Here is a 21,195-nt window from a genome sequence, read left to right as displayed (position 1 = left end):
CTTTTTAGACTGTATATGCTGTAGTTTATTGAGCTTTTATATCGATGTTATTATTTGTACGGTCTTTTTGCGGCACGGCGGGCCCTTGCGCACAGTCATTTCAGTCCACTGTATGTGTTACGCATATTGAAGAATTGACAATAAAAGTCACTTGTAACCTTGTAATACTGTAATATGTCACAGGTGTCAAACCTGAGGCCCGGGGGCAAGATCCGGCCTGCCACATCATTTTACGTGGCCCGCTAACGCAAAACATGCGCGTCGACTTCATGTTTACTTACTAAAATACCAAAATCAAAAATTGTCTTCACTTTTAATAATGTTGAGATATTGCTGGCATTTTTTTGTTACCAATCCCACTTTCCAAATAAATCGAATAATAGGTGAATAAACGTTTATTTTTTTATTTTTTATTTTTTTTTTACTGGTTTCTAATTTCAAAACTAGTTATCCATCGATTTTGGGGAGTATCTGTAATATTGTGAGTATATGTCATAATATGAGGCGATCATCATATGAGTGCCGTCGTATTGGCCCTGCGAGGGAAACCTTAACGACGAAGTGGCCCACAACAAAAATGAGTTTGACAACCCTGCTGTATGTTGATTTTTTTTTTTTACACCAGCTGGGCATAGGAGTGACAAGGCAAAACAAGCCCTTTCAATAAGCCCAATAACACTTTCTCCTTTTCAGAGTGAAGAACAGCAGGAACAAATGTCAAATGAAAGCAATAAAATCTTCCTGTACTGCGCCTTCTTGGACTACAGGTGGGTGCGTGTGTGTGATTGAAATGCAGCATTCCTTCTGAGAGGACTATTGCATGGATTTGGACTGATTTCGTTTGATCTGAGAAATGTAAAACAAAACAAAAATGTGCTGATCCCGCTTCTATTTCAAATGTCTAATATATATATATATATATATATATATATATATATATATGCTGTGATGGTTATGCACCAACATTCTTTCAAAGTGTGTATGATATTCTGATAAACAAGTCATGAACAATTGGCATGCATTACTCATAGATTGTAGCCACAACCATCAAAAAAAAAATAATTAAAAAAATCTATCCAAAAGTGGCACAGGGAAGCGTTGTGGCGTTTTGTTGCCTTGCTCAGACATGATTCATGAAAATGCCCCCGCTCGAGTGAGCCGTATATTTTGTTTCTTTTCTGAGTCCATTTTCATACATTGAAACATGGAAACCGCAGAATTCTTTTTTTTTTTTTTCTTTTTATGGGAGGAGATTTTAATTTTAGTATCTGCCTTCTTTTTTGTGTGACTCCCCCTTGGTCCTAAAGTTACCCAAAAAAAACGCAGGCGACGACAATGTCAAGTATACTTGTACGGCTCTTAGTCACAAAAGAGTCTCAAAGGCCTTCACAGGCCCACAGTTGGCAAAGATCGGCACGGGCGCTGATCTCAATCCGCAATCGGGCAAGGAAGCCGCCCCCGGAGGTTCAGAGAAGGCAATTCTCTCTCACAATGGATCCATTTGTTTAATCTCTGCAAGCAACGAAACTTCATACAAATACATTTTCAGGTCTTTTTTTGGTTTTTTTTTATTGTGCGTCACAAGAAATGTTCTTCTTTTTTAGTTCCAAGGAGGGAGTATGGTCCAATCAAGGTTGCGTGCGTTCAGAGGGAAACATGAGCCACTCGGTGTGTTTGTGCAACCACCTCACCAACTTTGCCATTCTGATGCAAGTGGTCCCCTTGAAGGTACGCGGTGGCTTCGCTTCCACGCACTTGGGCCGCTTCAAGTTGGTTGTACTAGCAAGTGGCCACGTCTAAAAAGGATCCTTTCGGAACGCTTTTGGCGTGAGTCCGCATCATCTTCACGTTATATCCGATATGCGTTGAGATTCATTTTTGACAGGCTTTTTTGTTTTCCCATATTTTGGTTCTTCGGACCTCCATAGAGTGACTCTCTAATATGGACTTAGTATAACAGTGTCAATTCCATTTGAAACAACAGAAAAGGCCCGTGCCTCTGACAGCGCCTTCTGTTCGATCCACTTTTGTATCCGCTTTGTCCATATTTGGCTAAGACCGCCCGGCGGACGCCTTTTTCCAATTCCAATGAGCTGATTTCGGGCCTCTCGGCGGAAAAACGTCTGCGGCCATTTGAATTCGTATTTCACATGTTTACGGAGGCACCGGAGAGACGATATTACATCCCAAATACTAGGAAAGCTTGGTTTGGACCTTGAAATGTTCGATGCTTTTTTCGATTTTCGAAATGAAAAACAATTTCTGCTGCGGTTTCTGTGTTTGGTTCGTGGTAACCCCGCTCCTCCCATCGTATCCGATCTTTTCCGTGTTGAATACAGATTCAATGAGCAGAACTACCGGAGGAAACCGTGATTGAATGCGGTTCTTTGCGTGACTACAACTGTCGAGCGCCACAGTCCCACGAGAGACGCGCAAAAATGTCCCTATCGGTCGTACCCTCCTGACTCGTAACGCAATATTATTTCTTTCTCGATACTATCTGCATGTAGAAAACGGCTGGAATGCCAACCCTATGTACGGTATGAGCGTTTGGATTATGGCCAGTGACTCCTCGAGTTGGTTTTAAATGGAGAACCTGTGAGTGGTTGAGGACTGTACTTAAATGCAGAAGTCTATTTGATGCTGTTGTTTCCCTTTTACTCTGCAATTAGCGGTCTTCCTTCCTTACCCCTCAGCTGCAAGGGAATGTACCGCAGATCCTTTTTTGGGGGATGGCTAAGACTGCTCTACTCTGGTAATGACAAGGCACATGTGAAGACGGTTAATACAGAATCAAACCAAACTCTTGAAATAGCTCAGACTCTAAAATAACACTTTGTGTGAAGTTCTGCACTAACGTATGAATGAAGAAGTACAACATGTTGTCAATCTTACCGAACAAAGTCCAAAACAATAAAGACAGGTGTTTGCTGCACTCTCACAGAGGCGATGCCATCCAAAAAACACGCATTCGTGTATTTCAGATGACCGACATGTTTATGGGCAGCAAATATCCCATAACATCGTTTCTTTCGTTGTATGAAGGCTTGGCGACGATTACGGTGGCAACCCAACCTGAGAAAAATCCCAAGTCGGCACTTTTGCTGTGTGTTACGATTGACGACGTGACATTCACGCCTTGTGCGGCTCGTCTCTGTGCACAGCTCACCGCAGGCCACCGGGTGGCGCTGTCAGCCATCGGCTACGTCGGATGCTCCATTTCCATCTTCTGTCTGGCCATCACGCTTGTCACGTTTGCGGTCCTGTCGTGAGTATCACCACCTTCACTGTGCACTGCTGATCCATTGACGCATCTTTCAAGCTTCCTTCTGTCCGGCTCTATTTCATGCAAACTCCTACTTTGAACGGCTTGGTTTGGGTCACGTGAGCCACCACGTTTCATTGTAATAATATCAAAATCGGAATATTTGTAATCTTGGGTATGTGACGAGAACGGAATTAAAAGTCCAGTTCCAAAAAAATGAAGCTTGAAGGAAAACAAGACAATTCTGCAATGGAAAATAAAATATAGTCGATGGATGCTAACATCTACAGCACGTTCCCACCTGTTCTGCACGCCTTGTACGGTATTGGCCAAGCGTTCTCCGTGGTCTGCAGGTCGGTGAGTACCATCCGGAACCAGCGCTACCACATCCACGCCAACCTGTCGTTTGCCATCCTGGTGGCTGAGATCTCGCTGCTCATCAGCGCCAGCTTCGACCCGGGAACGGTAATTCTGTGTCATCCCGGTCGACGCCGCTCGGTCGCTGACGATGAGACGACGGCGTGACGCCGACGATATTTGTGTCCCCTGTGCCAGCTGCCTTGTAAGATCATGGCTGTCCTGCTTCACTTCTTCTTTCTGAGCGCGTTCACCTGGATGCTGGTGGAGGGCCTCCACCTCTACAGCATGGTGGTCAAGGTGTTTGGTTCCGAAGGCAGTAAGCACATGTACTACTACGGCATCGGTTGGGGTAAGTCACTCGTCGGGGCGCTGCTTCGCTAGCCCCCAATCGACAACCTTCATCCCCATTCGAAGCCGTTAGCCGCAGGCTGCGCTCTGAATGACCTCTGACCCCTGGTCTTCACTCCAGGCTTCTACTGTAAATGTGATTTTTGTCAAATGCAATGAGTACAAAGGAAATAACTGCATTCGTATACAACCCTGGGACGTTGTGTTAAGCCTAAATAAAAACAGAAGACAATGATTTGCGAATCATATTTAATCGAAGACACTCCAAAGACAAGATATTTCCTGTTCAAACTGATCGACTTTATATTGTTTTTAGCAAATAATCATGAACTTACAATTTTACGGCTGTTTCGGGCCTCGCCGCTTCCATTCTGCTTTTATTTGTTGAACACGGCGTCCCAACTTCATCGGAATTGGGGTTGTACAACTAATGAACACCTTTGAATTGCACGCCACGATAACAATTGCCTCTCTTGATCGTACTGGTCATAAAATCATCATAAATCATAAAAAAAATAAAATAAAAAAAAAAAGACCTTGCATACTTGTATGCCATTCCTCTGGCTGCAGAGGAATGCCCGCCGACAGTGGTAACATTATGCTTTTTGTAAATAATACGTCCTTTGTTCCACCCCAAGGTGTGTCGTCATGTAAATTCGACTTCAAAGAGTGATCTGAGAGTGCACAGTATGTACAATAGTACAAATTCAAGTCAGTTTCCTTTGAGGCGCTGTTGTTTGTATCGACTCCGAGTGCTGATTACGGTTTGAACGTGCTGTACTGTACAAGGAACCTTTGAGCTTGACGACGAGTAACATTGACTACTGTATGTTGGGCAATGTTTTCGTCGAACGTAACAATCAATCGTGTCACGGCGGCGGTTTGGTAACGATCCGATAAGATGCAATCGGAGCTTATCGTGTCATATCAGTCAACGGAACTGATTTTGTGTCCCGCCGTTTTAAACGCTCACCAGCACTGCGCAGTAAATGCGAATTAATCAGCATAATGGAAACAATTCTTCAACTTCAACATTAAGTGTTCAAATGTATCCAAGTGGCTATAAATAGACTTGGCCGAGAAAAGGACAATTTGGGCTGTACTCGGCAACATTATGGTTATTTTTGTTTTTGTTTTTGAAATCTCGAGTCAATGATGCCACAGGTACATGAATAGAACTTTGAAACTGTTGAAGGCGTTTGTTTACGTAGTGCGGCTGTCTGTTGCTGTTGTTGTTGTTGTTGTTTTTGAGCAGGCTCTCCACTGGTGATCTGCGCGGTGTCCGTCACATCAGCTTTGGGGAGTTACGGCGAGGTTGACAAGTAAGTGCAATCCGCACGTCGGGGGGGGGGGGGGGGGGGGAAAGGAAATACTCCATCGTAGCGTAGTGGCATTGCATCATCGTGGACTGAAGGCTGTGGAAGAAGAGTTTTGTTTTTTTTTTGCTTTGTTTTTTGATACAAACAGGTACGCTGTGAACTAATCATGTATTACAAGGGAGCGTAACATGGCAGTTTTCCCCTGTCCTTGCTTTCTCAGCTGCTGGCTGTCCCTGAAGAACGGAGCCATCTGGGCCTTTGTGGCACCGGCTCTCTGCGTCATTGTGGTCAGTATGTTTCAGTCTTTTTGTTTACTTTCGATTTCCTTTTACAACACCAATTTGTAGTCCGAGGAAGAGTCGGGTCCAGCCCAGCGAGTCGAAACCAGATGCGGTTTTCTTCATTGTAGCGTTTCTTAACCTCCTTTGTCGTTTCGTTTCGTTTCGTTTTGCGATGACCAGGTCAACATTGGCATTTTGATATCGGTCACCCGAATAATATCTCGCATCAGTGGAGAGAATTACAAAGTTCACGGGGATGCCAATGCGTTGAAGTGAGTGTTAGCTCCGTCCTTTCGTTTTTGTTTTTTTGGGTCGAAATACTGGACAGCACGGTATCGCAAAACGACAAATGTTGTTTGTCCTTTCAGGCTCACCGCAAAGGCCGTGGCCGTACTTTTGCCGATACTCGGCATTTCCTGGATCTTTGGAGTTTTAGCTGTTAACACGCACTCCTTGCCGTTCCTTTACGTCTTTGCCATTGCCAACTCTTTGCAGGCAAGTCTTGTTTGCTTTCAACCAAAGTTGGGCAGGTGAAGATCCTCCTGAATGTTCTCCTTTATTTTGTAGGGCTTCTTCGTCTTCCTGTTTCATTGTCTCCTTAACTCTGAGGTATGATGCCGGACGCGAAAAATGTTTTCTTTCGTTCAGCCTCGCGGGAGGCGAATCTCCACACACCCCGCGGCAATGTTGAATTTGGCCAGAATGTCCGATGTTGTAATGTTATTTCCTCTCGCTGTAGGTCAGAGCTGCTTTCAAACACAAGACCAAAGTGTGGTCTCTCACCAGCAGCTCCACGCGAAACGTCAACGTGAAGCCCTTCAACTCTGACATTGTGAGACCTCGCGTCACCGACGGGCTCGACCGAAGAGCCGCGCGACTCTTAACTGCCTGAGCTAAATCCTCTCCCGCTCTCCTATCTTGTAGATGAATGGAAACAAGGAGGGCGTATCCCCCGCTAAGATGAACACATGGGACAAAAGCACCAACTCGGCCAATCGTATTGACCTCTCGGCAGTGTAGACCGCCGCGTTGCCGGTGCGCGGGCACCAGTGCGGGTTGCCGAGCGTCTGCAAAAGTATTTCCGCACGATTTCACGTGAGTTACAGTCACCGCGGTCAGAGCGAAGGGGATGCCGGATGGGCCGACCGCGTGTCGCCGCACCTTTCCAGACAAATAACGGTCTCATTTATTGTCATATTGCGTGAGAGATGGGAGGTCAGCGAGGTCACAGAGATATAGCATCACTCGGTGTCTTGACTATGATACCCTGTGTCTCCTTTTGTATGTTTCTATGTTCGCAGCCGTTCGTTTCATTTTCGGATGTTTCTTCTCTCTGCTTTGAAACGTCTTCCTCGGTCAGACGACGACAGGGAACGTGACCTCGTTTCCTCGGGTGTCCTTTCCACGCCTTCAAAGCAATACACGTACTGTAGCTTTTGGAGATGCCAGCTGCAAAAATAACACAGCACGACGCCGCAGTAAATTGAACCCCGTGCCTTCTCTTGATATGACATACGGTATTTATTTTGTGATTGGAAGGTCTGTTCCGTGTCTTTTCCTATGTGTATGCTGTATGTTTGTGTTTTGTTTCCACTCTTGCCAAGATGCAGTATGCGATGTTCTCTTAAGGATAGGAAATACTTGTTCTGTGAGGTTTTACAGCGTCTTTAACTATTTCTTCATACGAGTTGTACATGGAAATGTTCTGTCGACAACAGAATGCCACAATAGGATTGTTTTTGGTCATAACTGTGAGAATAAATGGAGATGGCTTCTGCATGTCATTAATCTGTATCAACACTGTACCAACAACAGTTTTCGGATGAAGAAGAAGAAAAGAAAAAAACAGGGTTCACTGTGTCTTTAAGCACTCGCATGTCGAATTGGAATTGAAATATTGCAGCCGTTCAGTTTTGTATATGACTTTCATTGCTTTTATTATCGAACTATGCTATGTTTTGTTGTCGCTTCCAATTATCTTTATTAAAATGTTTGAGACACAAACTGCCAATTGTTGTTGTTTTTTTTTTATAACCAACAAAGTGTTACTAATGTACAGTTGTGTTTATGATTGATCATGTGAAGGCAGCACGGTCGCCTCGTTTATTACATTTACACAACAAATGGATGGATAGCTACTTTTGAAATCAGAAACCAGTTTTGTTGCGCTTTGATTCCATTTATTTGAAAAGGGGGTGTCGCGATACGTCTTGAACTGGACCCAAAAGCAGACTGAGGTCGACGAGAACGGTTTATTGGGAGGTCGCTGAGGGTTTGTACGGTGCTTCGTAGGAACGAGGAACGGCGGCGAGAGCGGGGACACGACACGACACAACACGGGAGGACGAGCCCGGTAGCGCACGTCACAGTTCACAGTTCACAGTTCGCGTGCTTCTCGTCGGCGCCGGAGAATGCGTCATTTACAAGGTGTCATTGAAGGCAACGCCACCCGAGCGCCGCTGCCGGCTCTGCGCATGCGCATCGCGAGCACGCACCAGCGACCGCATCGTTAAAAGGTGAGGAGGACACCGAGTTCACTCAACGTTATCGGCGCTGGCTCATTGCACGCGTGCCACACAAACTTCCAACTTCCATTCCAAAAAGAAAGACGTTGTCGGTCTGTGTGGGTTTTGTTTCGTTTTTTTCGGACATGAAAATGCCCGTGCTGTGACACTACAATGGGATCCCTCATGGAGTCCGTCGGCACGTTTGAGTTCAGCAGGAAAGACCTGATTGGTCACGGTGCCTTTGCAGTGGTTTTCAAAGGACGACACAAGGAGGTAAACTTTCACGTCCGTCACATTCGGCCTTGAGCGTCGCGTCGCTCCCGACGTAATATGTGTTCTCTTCTGTCGCTGCTCGAGAAACATGAGTGGGAAGTGGCTGTCAAGTGCATCAACAAGAAACATTTGGCCAAAGCCCATTCTCCACTTGGAAAAGAAATCCAAATCCTAAAGGTATGTGTATGAATGTCCGGCGATGCCCGAAAGGAGAGCACTATCGTGAGGGAATATGTCAGCGATCCCTGAATAGTGTTACAAAGGGCCCGAGCGACATCACGGCGATCTATTTGGAGCCAAGTCGTCAGGTGTTGTTGAGCATTCGTGGGCCTCATTTGTGTTTGCGGCCGCGAGCTCCCCTCCGACGCTCGCGTCGGAAATATGAAAAGCGAACGCGACAAGACAAAAGTCTGATTGTTTTCAGGCGCGAACCCGTCACGGCGATCGTGTATTTCTATTTCGATACATTGATTTTGCAATCATGCCAAATATCCTCGTTGGGTCTTGTTGTTTCTTCCCCTTTGCAGGAACTCAAGCATGGGAATATCGTGCGACTCCTCGACTATCAGGTGGGTTTGACTTCCTTTTGCACTTGACACGACCCTCATCCATTCTTCCCAACTGGGAGGAGCCACAAATACGGCACAGAATGTATTGTGATGCATTTTAGCTTCTTCGGTGAGCGTTCAAGCACCTACAAGTGCATGTCCAGTGAACCGCAGACAAAGTGAAAGAGATTGAAAGCAGGCCCCGTGCAGCTGGGAAAGGGCATTGCCACTTGGGCCACGTGCTCAGATGGGCCACAAACCAACGTGCGCTGTGAGCTAATCTCGTGTTTGCGACAGATGGACGCCTCAACGATGGCTCGCGCTTGAATGACCGAGTTAAGATGATCCACTTTGGCCGAGGCCGCTGATCACCTGTTGCTATTGTGATTTGCTCTGGATAATCCTCTTTTATGCTTGTCCCAAAGACAAAGGGGAGGCAGCCTTTCCCCCGCTTCATCTGCCCGCCACGTGTCAGGGAGCCTGACAACTTCTACGCGTCCACCTGGTACTTTGCTCCATCGCACAACTCGGCCTCACGTTTGACTTTTTTGCGTGTCGGTGAACAGAAGTAGCGGTTGGTTCGCGAGGAATGCCTTCGGGCACCCGTTGGCCCAAAACCGTGTCAACGTGGCCGACTTAATACTTAATTCACTTAATACCGACGTACAGGCAAGAACGTAAATGCGCGACGCAAAGAAGTGGACCAATGCAGCAAAGGATGGAACTTCAAAGCTGTTTCGACTGCACAGACTGGAGTGTCTTTGGAAATTCAGCTGGCAGCCTGGATCAATACACGGACACTGTCGCATCCTATATCGCTTTCTGCGACGATGTGTGTGCACCAACAAAGTCACTTCGCACATTCAACAACAACAAGCCGTGGTTCGCTGCTAAACGTGAGCAACTTCGCCAAGCTAAGGAGGACGCATACCAAAGCGGGGACGGGGCCGTGTATAATCGCGCTAGAAACCAGCTGACTAAAGAGATTAACATTGCAAAGAGGAACTATGCGGCAAAGTTGGAAAAACAGTTTAGCGCTAACGACTCTGAATCAGTCTTGCGTGCATTCCAATCGCTGACCAATTACAAGGTTGAGAACAATAGCACACTAGCCGACGACTTGAATAGCGATTCGAAGAGGACACTCCCACACCCCGCACCCACCCGGCCGCACCCCCGACCGCCATCACACCACCGACTTCTGCGTTGACCATCCACGAACAGGATGCGAGACGCATCTTCAAACAACAAAAGATTAACAAAGCGGCAGGCCCGGCCTCAAAGTCTGCGCGGACCAGCTCGCTCCAGTCTTCACTCAGATCTTCAACGGATCTCTGGAACTGTGCGAAGTTCCATCCTGTTTCAAACGCTCCACCATCATTCCAGTCCCCAAGAAACCTGCAATCTCGGCTCTAAATGACTACAGGCCTCTGTGGTCGTGAAGTCCTTTGAAGCGTCTCATGCTGGACCGCCTCAAGAGTGTCACAGGTCCCCTGCTGGACCCCCTGCAGTTTGCCTACCGATGATGCTCCTAGAACACCTTCGACAGCTCAGAGACCTACGCGAGGATCCTGTTCGTGGACTTCAGCTCAGCGTTCAACACCATCGTCCCTGAACACCTTTCCTCCAAGCTTCTCCAGCTCAGCGTCTCGCCCGCCATCTACCAGTGGATTTACAGCTTCCTGACGGACAGGACACAGCAGGTGAGGCTGGGGGAGGCCACCTCATCCGCACGTAGCATCAGCACCGGGGCGCCCCAAGGTTGTGTCCTCTCTCCGCTGCTCTTCTCTCTTTACACGAACGACTGCACGTCCACACAAACTCCTGACGTTTTGAAGACGACACCGCTGTCATCGGGCTCATCGAGGGCGGTGTCGAGTCTGCATATCGACAGGAAGTGGAGCGGCTGGAGCTGTGGTGCGGCCGAAGCAACCTGGAGTAGAAGTAGTAGAATCATCTTTTATTGCCATGAACATGCATGCCCACGAAATTTGTTCTCTGCATTTAACCCATCGGGGTGAGCACATACACATGTTAGTGGAACTAACATGGGGGCAGCCGAAGCGCCCGGGGAGCATTTCGGGGTATCGCTCAAGGTCACCGCAGCCGTGAGTCCGGTGGATGTTGGCGGATGGTCCGGTCGGGGTCTTGAACCTAGGCCCCCCACGGTGGCAGGCGATGATCTTCACCATCGGGCCAAAGCGTTCTCTGTCAATTGACCGTCTGTTGTCGTACTAGAGCGGCACCGACTCGCGGAGACAAATTCCTTGTGTGTTTTTTGGACATACTTGGCAAATAAAGATGATTCTGATTCCGATTGATGATATTGTTGCTGCGTGCGGGCCGTCGATTGTCGGCGTCAGCATTAAATGAAAGATGAGGTCATAATGGTACCCGAAGAAAGCAATAGTGCAAATTGGATTGAAGCTGTATTTGTTTTCATCCACAGGAAATGGGCGGGTGTGTGTATCTTGTCATGGAGGTATGCGTAAAAGAAGCATAATGCGTTCCCTGACATGGCCGTGCGGTTCCAGTTCTCATACGACCTCTGTTGTCTTTACAGTATTGCAATGGCGGTGACCTGGCTGAGTACCTTCAATGTAAGTGTGTTCATATAGCTCGTATCGGTCGAACTTATTCTGCAACGTGTTACCAGCGGGTCAGTGTGGCCTTGAACAGGCTTTGCTCTTTTTTTTTTTTTTTTTTTGAGGGTGAGCATTAAATGCTCCCACATGTTCACGAGAAAAATGATCACTTCTATCCCGAAACAAGATGGGAAAAAAAGCCCCGGAATTGCCTCGTGATGAGCTTCTTTCAATTATGTCGAACCCATATTCGACCGAGTGCGCGTTCATTATTTTCCAGCTTTTTTTGTTCTTACTCTAGCCTCGTCGCGTGCCAAATTGTCAGAATGACCAATCGACATTACTTATGACAGTCATGCTCTTCATCAGGTTCGATGACACTGCTCAGGACACACTTGATTTTTCATTTGCTAAATTTAGCCAGTCAGTGTCGTCGTTTCAATGCCGATTCAAAGTGCTCGTATTATTCTGTCGGCGTCTCCTATTTTGTAGACTTGACTGTTTTGCGTCCCTGCCAGCTATTTGCAGCACGCCACAGAGCACCCATGTGACCTCACCCATCTGTCACACACTTATCCTTGTCCTCTGCTGGAAAAACACCGCAGCCTTTCAAATGAAAACAAAATTCTCTCCCGCAAAGTGTGACGTTAATGCGATCAGAGTTCTGCCTGAATGTTGCAATCGCGCTGGTCCTGTGTCAACAAACTTACGAACTGGAACGTTGTCAGCAGTGAGATATTTGACATTGTGAAGTAAAAGTCTGAGTGACTTTAACACACTGCCTTCCTTTCCAAAAATAGTCAAAAGTGGTTCACAAAAAGAGTTTTTGAACCAGTTTTGTAGCCATTGCTGACCACTTCCAAAACTCCTATTAATTCCAAAACGAAAAGCCACTTGAGTTTTGGATAACGGAAAGTAGCCTTTTATAGGGCTCATTTGAATCTGTTTGACATTTGACATTTATGTTTTTTACTTTTTAATCACCCCCCCCCCCCCACAAAAAAAAAAAAAAAAAAAAAGGATCATTATAATCATATAATGCCACATAAGCACAACGAGATCCCTCTGATGCTGTGGAAGCTTTCAAGGCTTCCGATGTTAGACGGGACTGCAAACGTGTTAGGAAAGCCTACTAGAACAGGTGAACTTGATTTTGTTGTTAATTAGAGGCACTTTAATTAGTGGCGTGTGTGTGACGACTCCCAGAGTCAGTCGTACAGGTTAGAGGTCACACACAAGTGCGCGCGCACACCTTTATAATTGGATAATGAGTCATTTAGCAGTGCTCCAAGGTGCTAGAAAAGCATTGACTTTGTTCTTGAAAAGCTTCAATTTGACTTTGGATGTCTATGAACCCTTGAAAATGTATTTCTGGACATTCCGTACACTTAAGGGAATTTGATCGATCTGCATTTTCCTCCCTCAGCCAAAGGGACATTAAGCGAGGACACAATCCGAGTTTTCTTCCAGCAGATCGCTCAGGCCATGAAGGTGCTACAGAGCAAAGGCATCCTTCACAGGGACTTGAAACCACAGAACATCTTGCTCTGCCACCCAAAGGGACGGAGGTCCAGTTCCATCAACACCAGTGTCAAGATAGGTAGAGACTCAGCGGAGAATGTGTAACCGTAGAAGAAAATGTTTCGTACTGTATATCTGCAGTTCAGTAATATTGCTCATCCCGTGGTGAGGAGAAGCCACGTCGTACGCAACACGCTATAATGTGCTGTTCGCCTCTGAAATTCTCTCCACCCCCGCAGCTGACTTTGGCTTTGCGCGTTATCTTCAGACAAACACCATGGCAGCAACGCTGTGTGGCTCTCCCATGTACATGGTGAGTTGTCAACGTCTCCGCATTGCGTCGTGCGCTCGCTCGCGTGTTGTAATGGCGCTGAGCTGTTGGAGTGTGTCTGGACACAGGCTCCCGAGGTCATCACGTCCCACAAATATGATGCCAAAGCCGATCTGTGGAGCATAGGCACCATTATCTACCAGTGTCTGACTGGAAAGGCGCCATTTCACGTGAGTACAAACCACGTTAACGTCAATCACCCCCTGTGTGCGTTTTGAAACGCCGTTCGCTGGAGTCCTTGACATAATACCGCGTTAAGCACAGTTCCTAGAAAGGATCTTCTCGTAATTGTCAACACAAAAGTGAACCTGACGCATCCTTTCGGAAACACAGAAACATGATCTAACGCACACCAACTGCCTGGGCTCCAGTGTTACGTGGCCAAAACTGAATGTTCATTCGGAAAGACCCTTGTTTACAGGGCGGGTGCCTGTGAGCCTCGAGTAAATATTGTTACGCAACCCCCGCTTTTACTTTGTGTCGCTCACGTGGCTGCGCAGATGAAACCGCTGTTCGTGGATTGCTTCCACTTATATTGATGGGTAAAGGGAGACCGTGGTACGTCGCCTGATTTTGAAACATCTTTCATACAGTTGAGGAAGTAACATCCTCGATTTATACTGGTTATTTTCCGGGACATGTAGAAGGAGGTTTTTGATTTTGGCAGATCAGCGGGATTTGAAAAGTGCTGAGGTCAGTGTAAGGTTATCAGATGCCGTCAATTTGTCGAGCAGCTTCGCTCGTTGCACTTCCCCGAGGTGAATTATCAAATACTTGGTGTGCGGACGACATGCCGCAATGCAATGTTGAAGTCAAACGCGTTGGACCGTTCGCACACGAAACACTATTATCGCAGTGAGAGGTATTGAGGAAATAGCTTTGCATGTGACCGTGATTCTGAGTCCTCATGCGTATTGAGTTATCTCTTTTTCAACACAATTGTATTTTCGTATAGGCGAACACACCACAGGAACTCCGCCTCTTCTATGAATGCAACAGAACCCTTGTACCAAGGTCGGTGCGCCTTTTGGACACTACTTTATATCTACTGTCATCGCAGTATATGAGTATATACTGTCCATACAACTGACAGCACAAGGGTTGTCAAAACAGAATGTCTAAAACTCCATTGGGCTGCCGTGTTTAGCATGAATTAAGCATTTTTCTTTTAAGAATGACATCCTTGACTTTGCCAGTTTGTGTTGCTTTTGGCCATGCTGATCTCATACTAAAATAAAGCCAGTGATAAGCTGGCCAAATGTGTGAGGAGGCATGGTTTGTTGTTTTCTTGGGACTTTCTATATATAACCTGTTTGGCGCTGCCAGCTAGTGGTCTGCACCGCTATCATTTTCCATGTGACCCACAAAACGCTGCCTACATAAACACACACGCATACACGAGCACTCGGACGCGCACACACGGCCTGCAGAGGCTGTAGCCTGTAGTATGTTAATGCTCAAGGCTTTTGTCCTGAAGCTATAAGAAAAGCCACATTTTACAGCTCACTTTGTTGGGGGGGGACAAAACAATAAACAGATGTGGCCTTTAACACCACATGAGCACGTATAGTGCACGCACTGTGAGCACACTGCAGCATGAAATACCAAAATCCTGGAACTCAATTAAGACCGGACTGGCATGCATCACTTGCTGAATAAACAGAATGGAATGTTTCACCGTCTTTATGTATGTACATGTATTCTCTGGGCTCTCTCTTTTTAATAACATAGAGAAGCTCCAAGCAGTCTCATGTCAATGTTAGCTCAATTTTGTTTTGTAGAGGATTCATTTGATATATCTCTGTTTGTATAAAAATGTCTTGTTTTGTCTTTACCGCAGCATCCCAAAGGAGACTTCAAGTGACCTCAGACAGCTACTGTTGGGACTTCTTCAGAGAAACCATAAGGATAGGATCAGCTTTGGTAAACATCTGTCTCATTCAAATGGAGTGACTTTTCATAATTCTTACATTTGAGGAGAATTATTGACATGACCTACTGTCCTACTTTGGTGTCATCATTCGTTGCAAATTCACTACAGCCAGTTATTTGCAGACACACCCACATGTCCACTCGCCATTGCTCTGTCACTAACCATTTATTACACAACCAAATGTGTTTTAATTGACTTCCCAAAAGCATGTTCATGTACAGTATGTCAGAGTTGTAACTGTAACTCTTTGGCAGATGTGTTTTTCCGTCATCCTTTCTTGGAAACGGGCTGGGCCTCTAGAAAGTGTACGTACTCTTATCTCGCTCGGTTTGAGTGTCCTCGCCATCCTACAACAAGCACGTTGTTTTTCAACAGGCTCTCCAGCTCCGACGCGCTTCTCCCCCAGTTCCGCCTCAGGCAGCTCCTCTAGCAGCTCCTCCGCATCCCATCCAGCCTCTCCTCAAGTGGGTACATCTCTTTGGAAACAAAAGTGTCCCTTGAAACATTTGTGCCCCATTTCTTCATTTTTCTTCCTGAAATGAAATCACTTTGTCTATAATTTCGCATCGCTGTCAGACCATATTGAAAAACTCTCCTGTGCCGCATATTGTTGTCTTCCAGTTGAAAGAAATCGCCAATCAAGACAGCAGGAATAGTTCATCTTTCACTGAAGACTATGTCATGGTCCATCCCGAGTCTCCTGGTAAGAATTGCACTCACGCAGCACCTCGTCTTCAGACACTTATTTATTTACAAAGGACAGCTTTCATATGTCTTGTTTTACTGCGTCACAGGTGACTACACGTCTGAGGAAGACCGTGGCTCACCCGTTGAAGGCTGCCTGATATACGCGAGGTGAGTCTGGAGCATTATATTCAACGGACCTTGAAGTTTCAAGTTTAGTACCCGGGTGTCAAGTGCGAGTAGGCCCCAGAGAAACTTTCATTCATCCATTTATGTCATTTCCATGGGGACATAACTGTATCTAATGATGCAACATGCATCATTGGCAGTGTTGAGAAATATTTGTGGCATTTTCTCAGCAGAAGCCCGCTGATGACAGAGAGAGTTCTTGAAGCAGTTGGCGGGACACCTCCCTCCTCTCCCATGCTGCAGCGTCACGCCAAGCCTTCTGGGTGAGCCCGTCCGGGATGGCTTTCGTTAGCCTAAAAATGAAGGCTTCTGGGATGTGGGAATGAGTTCTTGTTCATCAGTCCAACTGCTCCTCTCATTGCTCTGTACTGTATGTGCCGTTTTGTCACACTTTCCTCCATGCAGGAATCCTGCGCTGTGTGACCGCAGCCGTTCGGAGCCTATTCCCGTCCCAACTCAGATCCAGAACCTCCGGCGTATGGAGCAGCATCTGCAAGCTTCAGGCTCACAAGGCTCCACCATGTACAGTCTATAGAGCCACTCCTCTGTCTTCTCTCTTTAAATATCACTCTCGGGAGATTCCCCGTTAGCAGCCTAACTGTTTCACACATCCTCCAGGGTCCGCCTCTGTTATCCTGGATCTAGTGAAAGTTCTTCACCATGCAGAGGATGTGGATCTCACGATGCCTGCATTGCCGCCTACTCCTCAAGTCCCACAAGAAAAGGAGCCCAGGCACTCCGGTCCTCCCCACGTGGTAGGAATCAATCCACCGCTGCACGTCGGAACACAATCGATCAGTGGTTCTCAAACTTTGGACACCAAGGGCCGTCTCCAAAATGTCTTGGCCCACCATGATGACAAACATTAAAATACAGTTATGTAGTAGACCCAAGTTCTCATTAAAAAAAATAATAATAATAAAATGAAGAGACGTTCTTAAAAATGATATTCCTTATTGTATTACTGCCACTGTAACATTATGCACAGTTTGACCATTAGGAGTGCTCGTAAATATATGGGGGGTTGGGGGGGCTACTCATGACTCCCTTAAAATGTCAAATGTGATCGTGCACATAAAAGTTGAATAAAAACTCTACTTGAAATATTTTTTTTTAAACAGAGCTCTTAAGGATACATGCGAATGTTATGTGCTTAAAGGTTAAATACAACTGAACAGTTCTTGAAAAATGTATTGTACTTGAAAAGTAAATGTTTTACTCTACTGGATTTTAAAAAAAAAATGTTTTGAACAGGCTGTATTCATACCTCCAAGCTTCATTCTCATATGTTTCATGTTTTAAATGTACATGTTATGACGCTTTAATTCAGTGATTCTTTCTCATACCACTAATGGTAGTTACCCTATTACACTTTGAGAATCACTGCAGTAAATGGTAAATTGACAATGATGTACAGAACAATATGTACAAGGAGTTGTAAGTGAAAGTTTCCCAGGTGCGTGATCCCTTGGATATTCTGTAATCTAGTGGGAACTACCCCGAGGACTTCGGAGCAGACTCTACCTCTTAGTACAAGAACTGGATGGGCCGCAGAGTCTCCCGACGAGAGGGACAGCCCCAGCCACAAGGTCAGACTCGTTTCCCAAAGATGCTCTATATAACAATTAGAATATAGAAAAACCTATGCAATCAAACATGATTTTTAATCTTATCATTGTGCACTTAAGACACCTTGTGTATTTTTTAGACATTCAATAAATCAACTTTAAAAGGAGGAACAATATTCGTATTTGATGTTCATGCAAATGCAAGCTAGCTATTTAACCAAGCTGAATTAAAAAGCTACAAGAGTCAAATGATACTGCGGTGATTCAGTTTATGCGGGGATGTGTTGCTTATTTCTATTCTTCAATTTATTTATTTTTTGCTTTTGTTTTTTCCCCAAGCAGGACAATTCACGCAGGACGATGTTGTCAGACCTGCGTAGCCCTAGCCTTGCTCCCTGCTTCCCTCACCAACCACAGCAGTAAACCCTCCGACAAAAGAGGGCAGTTTAAAAGGTCAGAACAAGTTGTTATTGTCTGCAGTAGCGGAAGTAAGAATAGGTAACAGATTATTCCGTTTAATAAATGATTAATTCTTCACTTCACTGCCTGTCTATATGTATTGAATGACCAGATCACAGAACTTTGGCAGACTGTCTGACATTTTGCTTAAAGATGCATTCGGAGCTCAACTTCTTGAACGGAGGAGTAATGAAAGCTTATGCCGTGAAAGGACGGTGGACTTTGCAGGTATGGGCCTTAACATGTTAATTCAACCCCGATAATATTTGCTGTGGAAACAGACAGCAATAATAGTATGTCCAAGAACTGCCTGCATTTGATTGGACTGTTTTGTCGTTCTGTCCTTGCAACGCAACGTATTTAAACGTTTAGCTCCACCTGCTGGCTTCCATACAGGATTTGTGGCATCGGGTAGCCCACCGGCTGCAGTCTTCTCCTTGGGTTCTCCAGCTACTGGAAACACTCCTCCTGATCCCATGTTCCCAAGGATGCTGACAGGTATTGTTGAGTGAATTGAACGTGGCTTTTTGGCATGGATATTTGTATGACTTCTACCTACAGCCATAGGTTAATCTTCAAAACAAAAATGCCCATACTGTCAATAGGAAAGGGAGCAGGATCACACACTGTGAGGCAATGACAAATTGACATATATTTTGATTTTTTTTTTAATTTTTAATGCCCTGAAAGACGGAGTCACCATTAATTATTAGCTTCTGATCGATATACATTTACCTATGTAGTGTAAAGTGACCCAGTAGCACAAACTCGATTCCAAATACAATATACAATATAATACAATACAAATACAATTTCTCACCGGATGTTTCAGCTGTGTATTTGTTTTTTGCATTTTTTCTTTTTTTTTTTATTAATGCAGGCTCGCCCAGCCGCATTAGCGCCGCCTGGTTGCGCAGCAGTCCCCTTCATTGTCAAAGAAGCTGTAGAAGCAGCGAGACTGAAGCCATGGATGCCGCTCCACACTGCAGTTTGGTCTTTTGTCCACCTGAGCTACCAGAAGATACGCTAATGGAGGTATTTTGTGAAAGGGAATGCTGAAAGTAGTTTTATCACTGAGGTAGCTCAACTTGTAACTGAGCTTCCTCTAGTCACTAACAATGCTTTATGCATTTGATTATTTTATTTTTTTTCTCCCCACAGCAGGTCCATACCGATGCTCTGAGTGACCTCCAGTTCACACTGGCTTTTGTGCACTGTATCACGGAATTGGCTTCTTCGAAGGACCCTGTGCTGGATCCCATCAGCAGCCCTGAGGTTTCCTTTTTAGAACACAGTCTGTTGACAGATCAAATAAGCCTCTTAAGTCGAGAATGGAGGTCAGCACTGTGATTTTACCATTTTCTTCATACTCACAGTACCACTCTTCTGCTGACAAATCACCGAGAACGCCTTGTGATCTCATGTTCTCCTTGCAGCTACGCAGAACAGTTATTGTTGTACTTGAAAGCGGTGGAGTCTCTGTCAACAGCTCTGCACAAGGCCAAAGAAAATATCCAGCAAGGGCGACTGCTTCCTTCAACTACGGTCAAACAAGGTTTGGTATTGTCACCTTCGCTAATCTGTCAATTGGTTCATTTAATATGGATTTTCTACACATAGCGATGTCTGAATATAAGCCATTGGGTCTGCTTAATAATAATAATGAATTATTATTAATTTGTGTCTGCTGTATGAAGTGCTTAAGAAGCTGAATGAGTTGTACAAGAGCTGCGTTACTTGCTGTCGCTCCCTGAGTGATCGGCTGAAGAGTTTTTTAATGGACAAGCAGAAGCTTATGGATCGCTTCAATGGCCTCACGGCAGAAAAGCTCATCTATTGCCACACTGTGCACATGGTGAGCTCCCCCCCTCACTCACAAATGATGTACTGCTTATGTTGCATCACTGTCTCAGCCTGGTTGCGTGTTTTTGCATTCAGGTACAGTCTGCAGCTTTAGATGAGATGTTCCACTGTGGTACAGAAATCGTTCAGCGCTACCATAAAGCTCTTCTGCTTCTGGAGGGTCTGTCCCGGTTCGTCACAAAGGAAAAGGATATTGACAGTATAAAAAGATGTACGCGTGAACAAGATCACTACGCTGTTACTTTTCCGGCAAACCTTTAATGCTTGGACTTTATTGGTTGTTGTTAGCTTGAGTCAAAATGTCTATCTCTGTTTTCCCAGGCAAGCAGTGTATTGAAGGACGCCTCTCTGCTCTGCAAACTTAGCAGTGTCCAAAGGGCCGTAGTACTGCCTTCACAGAAAATGTGTTGTCATTCCGCATCCACCTCATTGCAACGCAGAGAGAGGATAGATGCTCCTGTTGATGTACACGAGCACTTGTATCTTTCTCAAGGGAACGACCACTGGAGCGCCTGCTCCGAGCACACAGTCCAGCGTCTGAAATCCCGACATATGCACAGAAGACTTGACCTCCTTTGGGTCGGTCTGAGCTTGAAGAGTGAGACTTTATAATCACTGTTTGATGTTTTGCTTAGTATTTGTTACATACCTTTTGTTTTTGTGTGTTTTGCACATGGAATTGTCCAATCATGTTGTACTTGAAACAAAGTTTATTTTTTGGTGTTTACTAAAAGGTTAAGTAACAAACAGGAGTCAAATGATGCTGAATGATATGACCAACTATTGTGATTGTGTAGCTATAATAGTGCCTTCTTCAAGTCGGATTCACGTGATATTTAGTTTTAATTGAATATGTAAATGACACACTGTTACTTTTATTATGACTCAAGTGATGTTATTTATTATATTTAGGTTTACTGCATGGCAGGTTTTTGTACTGTATGTTTACACGGTTTTCTTTTACACAAATTTGACCTTAAAGATGTATGTATTGCGTGGAGAAGCACTTTGCTTATATGTAAATGAACTGATGTATGATTCTTGCTTAAAACGTGTGAAGAATTAAAAACAAACAAAAAAAGATGTTTGAGTTGTTTCTATTTTCTCCAGGTTTTTAACGGTCTGTCAGGTTTGCAAAAGCAAGCTGTTAAAGCTTGTAAA

At 45.2% G+C, this 21,195-nt stretch overlaps 2 protein-coding genes across 7 annotated transcripts in view; both read left to right on the top strand.

Moving 5' to 3' along the window:
- adgrd1 (adhesion G protein-coupled receptor D1) overlaps positions 1-7,576 on the top strand; it is a 28,184-nt gene extending 20,608 nt beyond the window's left edge. For 5 of the 6 annotated variants that reach the window (XM_061671360.1, XM_061671359.1, XM_061671358.1 and 2 more), the window contains 12 exons: positions 694-767; positions 1,605-1,728; positions 3,165-3,268; positions 3,619-3,730; positions 3,821-3,974; positions 5,229-5,295; positions 5,513-5,579; positions 5,754-5,845; positions 5,942-6,068; positions 6,141-6,182; positions 6,313-6,405; positions 6,498-7,576. In XM_061671360.1, coding sequence (XP_061527344.1) covers positions 694-767; positions 1,605-1,728; positions 3,165-3,268; positions 3,619-3,730; positions 3,821-3,974; positions 5,229-5,295; positions 5,513-5,579; positions 5,754-5,845; positions 5,942-6,068; positions 6,141-6,182; positions 6,313-6,405; positions 6,498-6,593 — 1,152 coding nt within the window. In that variant the 3' untranslated portion in view covers positions 6,594-7,576. Of the gene's footprint in view, positions 1-693; positions 768-1,604; positions 1,729-3,164; positions 3,269-3,618; positions 3,731-3,820; positions 3,975-5,228; positions 5,296-5,512; positions 5,580-5,753; positions 5,846-5,941; positions 6,069-6,140; positions 6,183-6,312; positions 6,406-6,497 lie in introns of those variants that run through there. The other variant, XR_009768244.1, reaches the window with a different exon arrangement.
- Positions 7,577-8,062: 486 nt separating this feature from the next.
- Positions 8,063-21,102, top strand: ulk1a (unc-51 like autophagy activating kinase 1a). The gene is given in 28 exon segments (XM_061671355.1): positions 8,063-8,353; positions 8,438-8,530; positions 8,881-8,922; positions 11,351-11,383; positions 11,465-11,501; positions 12,913-13,086; positions 13,247-13,320; positions 13,407-13,508; positions 14,294-14,352; positions 15,179-15,261; positions 15,526-15,576; positions 15,647-15,735; positions 15,893-15,974; positions 16,066-16,126; positions 16,318-16,407; positions 16,550-16,666; positions 16,763-16,899; positions 17,633-17,733; positions 18,052-18,117; positions 18,119-18,165; positions 18,284-18,399; positions 18,544-18,669; positions 19,052-19,206; positions 19,333-19,508; positions 19,608-19,726; positions 19,869-20,026; positions 20,110-20,245; positions 20,356-21,102. Coding segments are annotated over 28 exon segments (2,670 nt in total). The 5' UTR covers positions 8,063-8,251; the 3' UTR covers positions 20,400-21,102.
- Positions 21,103-21,195: the final 93 nt, after the last annotated feature.

The sequence above is a fragment of the Phycodurus eques genome, chromosome 3, assembly GCF_024500275.1.
Source record: "Phycodurus eques isolate BA_2022a chromosome 3, UOR_Pequ_1.1, whole genome shotgun sequence".
Classification (NCBI taxonomy): domain Eukaryota; kingdom Metazoa; phylum Chordata; class Actinopteri; order Syngnathiformes; family Syngnathidae; genus Phycodurus; species Phycodurus eques.
Note: the sequence above shows the minus strand (reverse complement) of the source record. Positions and strands in the feature narration are given on the sequence as shown.